General features: G+C 33.1%; 1 protein-coding gene and 1 pseudogene across 1 annotated transcript; both read left to right on the top strand.

Moving 5' to 3' along the window:
* The first annotated feature begins 2,212 nt into the window (after positions 1–2,212).
* On the top strand, positions 2,213–6,928 carry LOC131649566 (uncharacterized protein At2g39795, mitochondrial-like; annotated as a pseudogene).
* Positions 6,929–14,528: 7,600 nt separating this feature from the next.
* Positions 14,529–15,908, top strand: LOC131649447 (spermidine hydroxycinnamoyl transferase; the record flags this gene model as incomplete). Its single annotated transcript, XM_058919225.1, has 1 exon — positions 14,529–15,908. A coding segment is annotated over one exon (1,380 nt), but the record flags the coding sequence as incomplete, so codon positions are not given.
* Positions 15,909–15,944: the final 36 nt, after the last annotated feature.

The raw sequence follows: 15,944 nt of genomic DNA, 5'->3' as shown, positions 1-15,944 counted from the left end.
GTTGGATTGAAAGTGTGGTTAAGATTCGGCATGAGGTCTTTAAGTATTTCTTTGAGCGATTTAAAAAAATGAATGATCATCGACCCAGACTATTTCTTTGAGCGATTTAAAAAAATGAATGCTTATCGATCCAGACTATTTCTTTGAGCGATTTAAAGAAATGAATGCTCATCAGCCCAGACTTAATGGGGTGGTCTTCTGGTCCTTTGCTGAGGAGGATAATTTCGCTTTGTCAGCATTTTTTTCCTTTAGGAGCTCTATGAGGTTGTATTAAGTGTGATGGAAATAAGAGTTCAGGGTCGGATGAGGTTAACTTATCTTTTTTTTTAAATGTTTTGGGATCTCCTAAGGGAAGATATGGGTATCTTATTTTTTGAGTTTTAGTGTTTTGCATTGTTACCCCATAGTTTTGCCTCCTATTCCTAAGATTAAGAATCTTTCTCCTCTAAGAGACTTTCTCCCTATTTCCCCTGTTAAATCCTTTTATAAATTGGTTGTCAAAGTTCTGGCAAAGAGACTTCGATCGGTGATGGACAAGCTGATATAACTCAACTAGTCAGCTTTCTTTAAAGGCAAATTGTTGGTTGATGAAGTTGTTGATATGAATGATGTGATTGATTTGGCTAGGTGTACCCAAAAAAAGCTCGTGTCATATTTATAATTGACTTTGAGAAAGCGTATGACTCGGTTAGCTAGAGCTTTCTGGATTATATGCTTATAAGATGTGACTTTAATTACAAGTGGAGATCCTATATTAGAGTTTGTATGTTTTTCGGTAAACTAGCGATCCTACTCAATGGCTCCCCTACTTAGGATATTAAGATCCAAATAGGGTAGAAGCAAGGATATCCTCTAACTCATTTCCTCTCTCTCTCTCTCTCTCTCTCTTAGTGGTTGAAAGCCTTAGTGGGATGATTAAGATGACCTCTGAGCTTAGTTTTTTTATAAGATTGAGTTTAGTTCCTCTAACTTTGAGGTTACTCGCCTCTAGTACGTTGATGATACCTTAATCTCGGTTGATCCTTAAGTCAATAATTTATGGACTATTGAGGAGATTATGAGGGTTTAAGCTAGCTTCTAGTATTAAGGTTAATTTTCATAATAGTAGTTTGGTTGAGATTAATGTTGATCATTCCTTATAGATTTAGCTAAGGATTCCTCCATTATAAGATTGAGTTTCTCCCTTGTAGGTAACTTGGTTTGTCGGTAGCTGTTAACCCACAGGCAGAAGCTACCTAGGGTCCCTTAGCTAACCTTATGCGGAAAAAAATTTATTCTTGGAATCATATGCTAGTCAGTCCAAGGTTATTCTCCTTAAATCTATCCTTAGTGCTCTTCTTGTTTTCTTGATATCTTTTTTTAAAATATCGGTGAAAGTGTGGAAGAAGTTAGGTAGGATTTATAGGAGGTTTCTTTGGGGAGGTGTGAAAGGGGATTCTAAAATATCTTAGATGAAGTAGTATGATATGTGTAAACCTAATAAGACGGACAATCTAGTTGTTAGAAACCTCGAAAGGACTACTTTAGCCTTATTAGCCAAATGGAGATGAAGACTCTTATTAGGTTCGTCTGGTCTTTGATTTGATATTTTTTCCACTCGGTATAATGAATCTTTTGTCTTTTATATGTGTATGGGCAAGTCCGTGGGGCTCTGCTCTAATTCCTCTTGGTGGAAAGGTGTAGCTCCCCTCGGTTCCAAAAAAAGATGATTCATCGAACTGGTTTGAGAAATGACTTGTTAATAAGGTGGGGTTTGATCATCTAACATCCTTTGGGAAGGATCCTTGGATATGATCTATACCTCTTAAGGTGAGGTTTCAAAGACGTTTTACCATCTCCCAAACTGGATAGGGGTATGTGGGAGAGATGGGGAGATGAGTACAAGGAATGATCTTATGAGTCCTTAGATAAAGGATATCTTTCTTCTCTGCAAAGAAGTTTTTGTATTTGATTTCTTTACAATCCTCTGAGAATTCCATTTTAGTGAGGAGAGTGATAGGGGGATTTGAAAGCATTCTAAATATGACATTTATTTTGTTGTGTCTGCTTACTAAGCTCAAGCAGATCTCACATTTCTCTCTCTAATACCTAGTTAGTTAAGTTAAATCTTTTTCTTCCTCTTATTTGTGATAGCTGGACCCCAATATAAGGTGGTGGACTGGTGGTTTTCTCATGGAAGCTTTTGCTGGATAAGTTCTCTTTTATAGAGAACATGTTCAAGCGGAAGGTCAAGTTCTCTTTTATAGAGAACATGTTCAAGCGGAAGGTCATAGGTAAGCCTGAGTCTATGTCTTGTATCTTATGTGGGGACAGGCTGTAATATGTCTTTCATATTTTTGTTACTCGTAATTTGTCTTCTAGTGTATGGTATAGGATCTCTCGGTGGTTGGAGGTACAATCGACTCTTCCCGGTGAGCCTAGAGTTATTTTTGAGTTTTTCTAGATTTAGGAGTTAAGGTTAATCCAAGGGAGGTTTTGTTATGATTTACACACAGTGGTTTGGATCATTTGGCATGTTCATAATAATAATAATAATAATAATAATAATAATAATAATAATAATAATATGTTTTTTGGGTTATCAACAAATGTGAAAGAGGTAGAGGATAAGAGTATTTTTTTGCTTGGCATTGGTTTCTCAAAAGGCCAACCTTGAATTCATTTTTTTATCTGACTGACTTTAAAATTCTATCATGTTTCCAAACCTCTAACAGATCAAGTCTTTTGACCTGGTCTAGAGTTATTTAATATTTCTGGTTTTGCTCACACTCTTGGCCTGCTGATGAGAGGTCTGACAGTCAGAGTTCTAATCGGGTGTTGGGTTGGATGTTGCTGCATAGAGTGGGTGTTTTGTTAGAGATATCTTCTTTTCAATTGTTCCCTAACAACTGATATTCGATGCCTTCTTATATATTTTTTCTGTTTGTATGTTTAGTTTACTTTTTTTTTTAGTATATCTTTTGCATATTGACATTAATTTTGTACATGTTCGTTTTTTAAAAATATATATATATATATATATATATATATATATATATATATATATATATATATATATATATATATATATATATATATATATATATATATATATATATATATATATGAGAATGAGTAAGTTATATGAGAATGTGAGAATTTAATAACAATCATTGGATTTATATTTTGTGGTTGAGATTAAAAGATATTTTTAAAACTTGATTAATAATTTCTCTTTCCTCTTAATGGCACGTGATTTAGTGAAAACAACAATTTAAGCTCAACATTTCCTTTTTAAATCTGATAGTTTTTATTCATTCTCACATTCTCATATAACTTAATATATATATACTCCAAGAGTAAGTGTAGAAGACTTACTCCAAATCTTAACCATTGATTTTTATTAATCTAACGGTTTTAATTGATCATTTAATTTAATTATTTTTGGAAATTTTTTTATATAAAAAATTAATTAAAACCATTAAATTAATGATAATCAATGGTTAGGATTTGGAGTAAGTCTTCAACACTTAGTCTTGGAGTAAGTATATCTCTCTTTTATATATATATATATATATATATATATATATATATATATATATATATATATATATATATATATATATATATATATATATATATATATATATATATACATATGAGTTAAATAAATTTTTGGTCCCTATAAATATTGCAGTTTCATTTTTAGTCCATTTCTGCCTTTAGGCAACGATTTTAGCTGGTTTTGGCAACGATTTTTTTTGTAAAAACCGTTGCCTAAAAGGCAAGGAGGGACTAACAATGAAAACTTCAATATTTATAGGGACCAAAAACTTATTTAACCCTATATATATATATATATATATATACACACACACTTCATAATGAAAGTTTTAAAAATGAATTCATGTTCTCAAAATAAATTTAATTTATGATTTTTTTCCTAATCATGATTTATTATTATTTTTTTAGGTTTTTTTTGAAGGAATTTATATAATACTGATAATAATTTATTACAATTAATTTGTAAAAGTCACATCAACTATATACCTAAGCTTGGAAGGTACTACTGATCTCCCTAATATACCCTTTCTTTGCTTTTAATTTACACCAAGAAATACCCCTAATGGTAATTGACTAAATTAATAAATCTAAACTAATTAGATATTTCCTTTTGTACACCTAGCTTACAATTTTTTAAAATTTGCCTTGAAACATAGCTTTACTTGGGTAAAGCAATAACTTTAAATTTACTTCAAAGATTGAATGGATTTAAAGAGTATCATGACATATATACTTGGTCATTAGAAAAATGTTTGGTTATTGGTTTCATATGACGACTTTATCGTGATTTAATAGTTTACTTGACAATACTTTGTCACTTTTGAAGGTCTGGACATTAAAAGATAACGTATTACTTATGTTGCAAGAGATCAAAGAACTTATATATGTAGCTGACTTTTTCTTGAGCAGAACCACTATAAAGGTCTCTCATATATTGTATGTCTATGTAAAGGTCTAATTACTTTATATGGTGAACTTATATATACAGTTGGCTTTTCCTTGGACAGAACCATTATAAAGGTCACACATATAGTGTGACTGTTATTTTTAGTTGCTTTTGTTTCAATTTCTTTTATTTTGTTTATTTAGCTCTTTTACTAACTTTATGTTGTTTTTGTTTTATAGTTTTTTTGTCTTGCCGTCACTGGAAATCTCAACCTTTCAAATGCATGGAATGGATTTAAAGTCATTCTTAACTATGACCATCCACATGTCATTACATTCAAATCACAGTATATTGCACACATTACTTTATTTTATGATATTACTCCATAACATGTGGTTATGCTAACTTTTTTTGGTTTCCAATAAGTCATTACACATATACATTGCTCTTATGTATTCCTAACTATGAAATTCTTCTTGTCCCCAAAGGTTTAAGTGTTGTGAAAATGCATGACAATCATTATCACCTTTGAGTGTTATTATATACTGATGTGTTTTCGTGGCACATAAAATTATGTATTCTAACATAGATTATCATAGAATGTGTATGTTTACAGCAATTGATTTTGATATTCACTATCATTCGTCACTTTTGTAAAAGCTTTCTGGGTTAAAATTCATATTGGATTTCCTTTTCAGATTGAAGAAAATCCTGAAGAAAGAACTATTCAACATAAAAGACAATATGAGGATGAAATCATCACAGTTCAAGTTGGCATCCCTAACATAACACCTGAAGAAAACGAGGACGACGATGAAGATGACAATGAGGAATGAATCTAACATTCCTTTGGTTGTGACTGTTTTCAAAGGAAATTGAATGTCCCTAGAATTTGGCTTGACTGCTTTCTCTGAAGAGGTTTCAATCAATAGCTTGTCAATTAAGAAGTCCGACAATTCTGAAGATGAACTAGTATATGAGGGACCAGAGTTCACGTAAGCGTTTAATATTATATGTTGTCATTTGACTTTATTATAGATTGTTATCTATTACAAATTTTGAATGTTTATGTTCTTTTTTACAATCACTTGGATGAAAATCTGCATAAGGCTTTTCTCAAGTATCTCTTTACAGTCATTTGAATGAAAATTTGCAAAAGGCTTTTCTCAAGTATCTCGAGATCCGGGGGATAATAGTCGGCACAACTCGGTCAAGTTAGGCTTTGCCAAGCCAGAGTCTGACCTGTCAAAAAGCCTTAAGCCTGAGCTTTGTCTGCAGCATGTCGTATTTTTATGCCTGAGTCTGGGCTATTTGAAGGTCTAGTTAGTCTGTTAGCCTACATAAAAGCTTATTTATTTTAAACATATGTAAATAAGCAATTAAAATAGTGTTTAAATAGACTAACTAACTAACTTATTAAAGTCTATTCGTTCAAAAAAAATAGACTAACTAACTAAAAAACTAAGATACTGAAAATTTGGTTGCATTGACTTATTTTAACTTAGCTATTAGCATAAGTTCCGTGAGACTATTTGTTTAAGATAACTTATGAAAACAATGTTCATAACGTGTTTTCATCTTATTTTCACAAGGTCTTCAGGATAATCAAGTTTTATTTTTGTATTTTTATCCAAAGTACAAAATATAACATAATGATAATAAAAAATTATTCATATTTATTTAAATAGGCCGGTCTGATAAGCTTAAACGAATCTTTTTATGGCCTGAGGCCTAGCCTTTTTTTACTATATAGGCTTATAAAAAAGACTAGGTCTTTTCTATTTAAAAAAATGTGTGGTTTGGCCTGAGCCTGTATGGGTTAGCCTGTAGGCCCCTGTTATCTGTTAGAACAAGATTGAGAATCTGTGTTCAGAATCTGGTTTTGATGATAACAAGCATATATTTTGTTAGTAACAATTTTATTACTAACAATTTCATTTAGTTCGCAGATATTTTGCTATAAGCTTTATACAGGATTCATCAGAAGCATAATATAAAGACTACATCAGACTAGCTCAGATATGAAATCAAACATCCAGAAGATTGACGAAGCTAAACATCATTCATCAGATGTTCTGATTAAGAATACGTCAAACAAGCCAAGCTTTACTTTCTGCACATGTCATTTTAACTCAGAACTTCCAAGCTTTAATCTGCAGAACTGTACAGAGCAAGTCAGAAGTTCTGATATCCTTTAGAAGTTAAAATGAAACATCTCATTGGTTATGAAGTTCTACATCTTCATGCTTCTGCAACACCAAAAGCATAATTCAATAGATGATCAAAGGAAAGAAAGAAAATACATTAAAAGGAAAGGGAATTTTAATTGATAAAGAACACAATTCAATCCCCCTTTCTTGTGTTTTTCTCCACCTTCATTATCTGCCTGACATATTTCCACCCTTAGGCACAACTAACTTTTTGCAAGAATACATGATTAGGAAAGACAACAAGGAATACTTATTGTGGCCGAAGAAAGTGAAGAGCTCCGTCGAGTAAAAAATGAATGATTTGTAATACTTTGAGATTGATATTTGGTGTCAAAGCATGTTATGTTACATATCATTATATAAGTTACTTAAGGAAGCAAATAATTTTGGATAAACTTTGATTGTTTTAGATTATATTCATAGTTCTACTTCACCCTTCAATCAATATAAGAGTCTCATTTGTGTTTTGCAAGTTAAATCGCATTTATTTACTTCTGGTCATTACATATTTATGAGTTGAATTATGATTTTGTAGGCAAGCAAAAAAAAGTATATTATATTTACTCGGTTAAGGATGGAAGTCTTGTGAGGTAGAAATGCACTACATACTTTTATAGCTAGAAATCAACTGTAAGACTAATTACACAGCAAGAGAGCTTAATCATTAACTGTAACTATTTTTACTCTTGGTTTTCTCCTCTACATCATAGTAAATTGTTACTATGCTTATAACCATTTAGAAATAAGTGTCATACTATTCCCCTCTACATCATAGTAAATTATTACTATGCTTGTAACAATTTAGAAATATCAGTGTATCATACTACTGAAATTTTGTTAGTCCATTGCATTTTTAGGTTTTTATCATTAAGTTTGACAAATGGATAATTTCAGAGCTTAAAGCAGCATTCTCAGACAGTGTACTTGTATTTGTTACATATTTACATTTCATTGTTTCCATCAAGGTTGTTAACAAACGTGCCTTGAAGATTTCATTGTTTCCATCAAGGTTGTTAACAAATGTGCCTTGAAGAAAATTTGGTATGCCACCTGACTATCTTATATATTCACATTCAACTTTAACTCAAAATTCATTAAAATTCCATCATATATGAACTATAATATATACGTTTCTTCTCGCGCGGACGCACGAGTATTCTACTAGTTTAATAGAAAACATATATCTTATACGCTCGTGAATCATACATATTTAAAAATTCTTTTTAATAAATTTCATTTTATTTTATTTTTTTTGAGAAAAAAGAATACATATATATATATATATATATATCAAAGAATTATGTACAAGAACTACACAGACATCATCTATGCCTTACATCATAAGCAATCCAATTCTTTTCCTATATTTGGCTTTTAACCAACCTCTATAAACAATTGAATCTATGATCTTGGGGACTATTTTATTTGCATCTTCATTAGCACCTGAAACAAATACATTCTTGTTGCGATACATCCATATGCCATACACAGTCTCGGCAATAGCGATTTTCAACATGTGAGGATGGTATCCTTTCCCTTTAGTATTTTGAACAATCCACTTTTTCTCCTCTTGCCACTGATCCGGCTGATGCTTCACCTCAAGCCAGTCTAAAACCTCTTTCCAGACATGCTTTGTAACACTGCAGTTTACCAACAGGTGGTCAATGTCCTCCACATGCTCATTACACAAACTGCACAAATCCTCCTGTAGCAGTCCTAGCCGTTTGAGCCTACTCTTTGTCGCCAGCCTACTATGATACACAAGCCAGAGACAGATCACTGCTCTAGGACGCGCAGCATTATGTTGAATAATATGGCTCCAATCCACAGTGTCAGCATCCGTGGACAACTGATCATAGATGAGCTTCATAGTAAATTTTCCTCTACTCTTCATGGTATTCCAAATATTGCCAATCTGATTCATGTCTTCCCTTCTTGCCATGATCTCCTTGAATATCCAAGTAGCAGTAATAAGTATTTTGGCTGTCCACACAGATTCATGTTTCAAATAAACCGTATGCACCCACTTTACCCAAAGAGAATCCATCTTCAAACTGATATTCCACAAGCATCTAAGCATAGTAACTCTATTCCAAACCTCCATGTCAATGAGATTCAACCCACCATTCTTGATTGGGCTACACACCCGTTTCCAAGCAATCGGGCTCTTCTTACTCTTTTCAGTCCCAGTCCACACAAACGCTCTACAAATAGCTTCTATTTTGTGAATAACAGATTTGGGGATAGGGAAGCACATCATCCAGTACTGTGTAATTGCCAGGAAAATACTCTTCACCAACAGAACTCTACCAGCTATACTCAGTAATTTTGAAGACCAATGTCTAATTCTGTTCAGGATTTTTTCAATCAAAGGGAGATAGTGAACCATGCCCAATTTTTTACTTGCTAAAGGAACTCCCAGATATCTAACTGGCAGAGTACCCCTCCCAAAATCAGTGATCTCATGGACTTTCTCTATACTCTCTTCCTCCATACCACTGCAAAAAACTTTGCACTTCTGAGGATTCACACTGAGGCCAGTTGAATCAGAGAATTGTTTGAAGGCATACATCATGAGTTGAATAGAATTAATGTCTCCTCTACTAAACAAAAGAACATCATCAGCAAAAGCAAGATGAGTAATACCAAGACTAGCACACTTACTATGGAACTTGAAGGCATTGTTAGTAGTCATCTTCACCATAATTCTATGCAGATAATCCATAATGATGACAAACAATAAAGGGGAGATAGGATCCCCTTGCCTAAGCCCCCTTTTAGCTGCCAAGATTTCAGAATACTCTCCATTTATCTTAAATCTGTAAGTGACAGTAGTAGTGCTTAACATTATCCATTCTATGAATCTTTTAGGCATACCTATTTCATGGAGAATACTCTCAAGAGAATGCCAATCCACCATATCATAGGCCTTCTGAAGTTCAAGCTGCATCATACAATTAGGAGCTCCATTTTTCCTACCATATCCTTTCAATAATTCAGTAGCCAAAAGAATATGATGATGAATCTGTTGCCCTGGAACAAAAGCTGCTTGGCTAGTGTGGATAATATCTCTCAACACCTTACCCAATCTGTTTGTCAGAATTTTAGAAATTATCTTGTAAAAGGTAGTGCACCCAGCTATAGGCCTAAATTCTCTAACAGTATTAGCCCTAGCATGTTTAGGGATCAGTGTAACAATGGTACTATTAAATGCTCTAAACAGTTTACCTTGAGTAAAGTATTCCTGGACAGCCTCAATGACATCCTTTTTGACAATGCACCAGCACTCCTTAAAGAATCTTGCCCCATAACCATCAATGCCTGGGGCCTTCAAGTCACCAATGCCCTTCAGTGCTTCCTCAATTTCATGCTCAGTAACAGGGGCCACCAGTTGATCTCTTTGGTAATTACTAACTTGGTTGCCTTTCCTTAGAGCTTCTATGTCCACACCCTTCAAATTCTTTGCTTTGCTACCCATAAGACCTCTATAGAATCTGATTACTTCATTATGAATGTCACTCTGCTCAGTAAGGACAGTCCCATCCTCCTTATGCAGAACATCCATACAACTTTGTTGATGCTTAGCCTTAATAGTAGCATAGAAATAGGCAGTGCTACTATCACCTTTAGCCATCCAGTCCACTTTGGATCTTTGCTTTAACATACTTTCCTCCAAGTTATTCAGATGAACAAATTTATCAGTAAGCTCCTTGACTTTGTTAATGCACACAACATCCATTTTATGCTGACTGAGTTCCACTTGGGCCCTCTCAAGGTCATTCCTGGCATCCCTCAACTGAGTGCTCAGGTTGGTCACATTTTTACTGAATTGAGACAATACAGGCTTCAATCTTTGCAATTTATTCCATAGCACAAACATGGCATTTCCAGAGATGGGTTGGTTCCAACACTGTTTAACTACATCCTGAAATCTAGGTAATTCAGTTATGCAGTTATAGAATTTAAACCTTCTCACCTTGCTCTGCCTACACATCTTCAGCTCAAAACACAACAATGCATGATCCGACACATTGGGGGGCAGACACTTCAAGATTTTACCATCACTATAATGGAACCAGTCAGTATTTCCTAACATTCTGTCTATTCTGGAGTAGATTGTCCCATTGGCTTGCTTGTTACTCCAAGTAAAATGATCACCACTACTACTCACCTCACTAAGACCAGTATGAAGCATCATATCATGAAGATCTTTATACTCAGCCTCAGTAACAATTCTCCCTCCCATCCTATCATGAGGAGTCATAAAGTTGTTGAAATCACCAAGAATACACCAAGGACCCTGTATGGTAGGATGAATCTTCTCAATGGTTTTCCAAAGATGCTTCCTCTGAGCCAACAAATTTTGAGCATAAACAGCAGTAAGGTAATGCATGAAAACACCTTTATTATCATAGACTCTACAGTGAATAGCTTGATCAGTACTACTAATCATCTTAATATCATTCTTTGCAGCATTCCAAGAGATCCACAATCTCCCATTGGCATGCTTATTGTAATTGTCTATATAACTATCATGAAGCTTAATCTGCTCTCTAATAGCCTTTGCTTTATTCTCTTTGACACGAGTTTCTATATAGATCATAATATCAAGTTGAATTTTATGGAGACGGGAGCCAATCTCGCGCAGTTTACCTGAATTATTAAACCCCCTTACATTCCATGAGGCTAACATGGATCACCCTCCAAAGACTCTAGTGCATCTTTCGAAATACCTAGAGCTTCAAAACCATTAAGACAGTTCACTAAGCTAGGAGAGTCAGCAAATATTATTTTCTTACCCCTGTCACGATTGGAAGTCACCATGGTCCAATTATCTCCTTCATCAACTTTAGTCTCCTCAGTTTGCTGCATCTTAGGTGTGGAGGTTACCTCAACTGAAGGAAAATCCTCTTTGGCTAGGGGAATTATACTCTCCTGAGCTTCAGCCTTCTTCTCCTTAGGTTTAGGTTGCCATTTTCTTTCAACCTTCTTCATTTGTTCCTTGCATTGATGTCCCACTTTCTTGCATTTATCACAGAACAAGGGCCTCCACTCATACTCCACAAATTGTGTGAATTTCCTACCCTCATTATCCTTGATTACAATTTCTTTAACCATTTCTTTAGTGACATCTACTTCCACCAGAATTCTAGCATAGGAGACTCTATGTTTACTAGCAGTGCATTCATCAGTGACAAGAGGAACTCCCAATGCACTACCTATCTTGCTCAAGCTCTTTGCCCCCCAGAGATACAATGGCAGTTGTGGAAGTTTGATCCAAATAGGCAATGTCCTCAGCATATCTCTCTTCAAATTGAAATCTGGACGCCATTCTTGGATCAGTAGAGGAACGTTTCTTAACGTGTAGGGGCCTTTCATTAGCACAGTCTCCATATCCTCATGAGAATGGAATCTGAGTAAAAAGTAGCCATCATCATTGTAATACAAATCAGGGACCTTGATGAAGTTCCACGTTTTCACCATAAAATTCTTGATCATATTCAAACTGAAATTCTCCCCCAACGCATATAGAACAAGAGCGTTCTCCCAGAATTTCATCTCCGATTGGACATCTTCCTCTTCAATCTCAATTTCAATTTCCCCATCAACAAGCGTTGGAGCCACAAATTGAATAGACAGACCTTTTGCAGGGTTACGATTCTCAGTCAGCACATCGACCCACAGTTTTCGCTCCACCTGCGTCGTCTTCAACTCCTTCAATTTTCGTTCCTCTTCCGAAATTAGGGTTTCAACGACCTCTGGCAAAGGTACCTCCTTCTCTAGTTGTGTGATTGCTTCCGGTAACTCTGTGATTACATCGATCGGCTCGGGGTGGTCCGCCGCCGCCACGGACGACGCCGGCGTAGGTTGCGGCATCGGAGACGAAGGCACCATTTTATTTTATTTTTACTAACAGAAAAAAATTATTATCATTTCTAAAAGACTGAAGACCCATTTTATTTTCTCACAAAAATTAGAGAGTCCAAACTAATTCAAAAAAAAAATCATTAATATTTTGCTGACATAAAATTATTATTATTATTTATTTTTAATTATTTTTAAATTCAATTAATATTCATTATCTTTTTAATTTAAATTAATTAATAAAGAAAGCTAGATAGAAAAATGTTAAAGTTTTAAACTAAGCAAGGGTCAAACTAAAAAGCCCTTAGTCATTGGACAACATCCTCCTCCACTGAACTAATGTATTTTTCATATTTTAACTTACAAATAACACTTATATCAATTATTTTTTTATTACTTTTTAATTATTAGTAATTTTAAATATATTTTGATAATAAATCTTCAAATAAAATTTACATCCACTAAAATCGCATTTAGATATTTTTCAAAACCATTTTATACAAATTAAAATTAATTTATAATAACATCAAAAATAATACTCACACGTTTAAATAATTTACACCCACTAAAATCACATTTAAATATATTTTAATCTCAACAATGATACATTTTGATGATAAATTTGTTAATAAAATTTACACCCACTAAAATCACATTTAGATATTATTCTAACACATTTAAATAAAAATTTAAAATTATCTTTAATTTGTAAATATGATAACTTGTAAATATGTTTGAATGATATAAAAAATCACATTTAAATTATATTGTTTGAGTTCAAGCACATTTTAATAGTAAATGAATATATTTGGATGTGTTTTGTAAATTATTTAAACATAGAAATTTAATTTTAGATGTTATTAGAAATTAATTTTAATCTACATAAAATGGTTTTAGAAAATATTTAAATATGATTTTAGTGGGTGTAAATTTTAATTGAATATTTATTATCAAAATACATTAAGTATTTCTAATAATTGAAAAATAATAAAAAAATATATTGATATAAGTCTTATCTGTAAGTTTAAACATGAAAACAAATTGGATTAGTGGTCAATAAGATTGTCTCTTAATCAATAGATCTTTGGTTAAGAATCGATTGAGACTTTTTTTCTTAGTCTAATTTGGACTCTCTAAATTTTTTACAGATTAAAACGAGTCTTCATTCTTTCTAAAATTTTGACCAAAATTTTGACCCAAAAAATCACCTAAAAAATATTGACCCTTTTTACTTCATTTTCATGATCTCGTGATAAAGTTGTTGTGACAAAAATTCATGACATCTCGCTAACAATTTAAAAATCAAATAAGTTGGCATGTTTAACTATTTAAATTAAAAATTTATTGGTAAGTTTGTTAGTTTAATATTGTTTAGGTATTAACTTTAGTTGAATTAATAGAACTATTATCTAAAAGTGTTTATCATCAGCTCTTCAATTTAAAATTTTAAAATATTGATCATACTATAATTTGGAATTTAGAAATGTAAATGATTGAATTTATTTCATGTGTTTGACAAAATATATTCAAACTGATAAAAAAATTTGTTTGTTTTTTATTTTTGTCACAAACTATATTCAAGAATAATAGTGTGAAAAGTTTATTAAAAAAAAAAAACTCGTTTGTTGGAAGTTAATTAAAGTTATAACTTGAAAATAATAGATAAATGTAGAGAAATTATTAGACATGGTGTTTTTTACTTTAACGTAAAAGAATGAAATTCAATAAAAGAATAGAGAAAAACAAATAATGTGTGAATAACATAGAAGAAGTTTAATTGACAACTCCAAACAAAGCCTCAAATATCCATTCAAAAATGAAATATGCATGTATCATGCATATATTGCATGAGTTAATTTCAAGCTAAAATTATGATTCATTCATGCAACCAATCATCATCATGCCAGTTTCATTTCATCTAACTTACTACGTAATTTACGGTACACACTTAAGTAGCTATATATATATATATAACACCCCTCTAATGAACTTTTAATTCTACAAACTAAATTAACAAAAAAAATTGTGACACAAATATGTCATCAACAAAAGTAACATTAAAAAGTTGTTACTCGGTGAGACCTAAAGAACCAACATGGTGTGGTCGATTACCATTATCTGAATGGGATCAAATTGGAATCATAACACATGTGCCAACAATTTACTTTTACCACCCTCCACAAGATTGGCTTACCTCTCCCACTAAAATATCCACCACTTTGAAAGAGTCGTTAAGCAAAGTTCTAGTGCCATTTTATCCATTAGCGGGTCGTTTACAATGGAAAGAAAATGGTCGTTTTGATCTCGAATGCAACTCATTGGGTGTTCAATTCATTGAAGCACAATCTTCGTTAGCATTATCTGAGTTCGATAACTTTTCACCATCTTCTGAATATTATCGTTATCTCATCCCGCACGTTGATTACACGCTTCCAATTCAAGATATTCCTTTGATTTTTGTTCAACTCACAAGTTTCAAATGTGGAGGTATTAGCATTGGGTTGTTAGTCTCACACGCAGTTGCTGATGGACAAAGTGCATTGCATTTTACTTCTGAATGGGCCCGACTTGCACGTGGCGAAACTATAAAAACGATGCCGTTTTTAGACAGGAGTGTTGTGTCTTTAAAATCAGATTATTGTAATTGTGTTAATGAATGGGAGTTTAATCAACCTCCATTATTGCTGGGAAATTTAGATAATGTTGAAGAAAGAAAGCGAAAATCTACGGTGGCTATAATAAAAGTGAGTAAATCACAACTAGAAAAATTGAGAAAAATTGCAAATGAAAGTTGGGAAAACCCTAGTAATGGTCGAGGTTTTACAAGGTATGAAACAGTAACCAGTCATATTTGGAGAAGTGCATGTAAAGCCAGAGGGCATAAAAATAACCAACCAACTACACTTGGTGTTTGTGTTGATTGGAGGAATCGTGTGGAACCTAATTTACCAAAAGGGTATTTTGGGAATGCAACTTTGGATGTTGTGGCAACTAGTCTTGCAGGTGATTTAATGGCTAAGCCTTTAGGATATGCTTCAAGTAGGGTTAGGGAAGCGATTGAAAAAGTGAATGATGAGTATGTGAGACAAGTGAGTGATTATTTTAAGAAACAAGACGATTTGACTAAGTTTCAAGATCTTCATGCAATGATAGGGAATGATGATGAAGGGTTTTTTTATGGGAATCCTAATTTAGGTGTGGTTAGTTGGTTGACATTGCCTATCCATGGACTTGATTTTGGATGGGGAAAAGAGATTTATATGGGACCAGGAACACATGAAATTGATGGAGATACTTTGCTTCTTCCTAGTCATGATGATGATGGATCTTTGTCAGTTGCTATTTGTTTGCAAGAGGTTTATATGGGTGCCTTCAAGAGACATTTTTATGAAGACATTGTGTGACTCATGGATGAATTAAAAGGAAGTGGTACATAATTG

This window comes from Vicia villosa, linkage group LG1 (assembly GCF_029867415.1).
Source record: "Vicia villosa cultivar HV-30 ecotype Madison, WI linkage group LG1, Vvil1.0, whole genome shotgun sequence".
Classification (NCBI taxonomy): domain Eukaryota; kingdom Viridiplantae; phylum Streptophyta; class Magnoliopsida; order Fabales; family Fabaceae; genus Vicia; species Vicia villosa.
The sequence above is the reverse complement of the archived record's forward strand: the minus strand, read 5'-3'. Positions and strand labels throughout refer to the sequence as shown.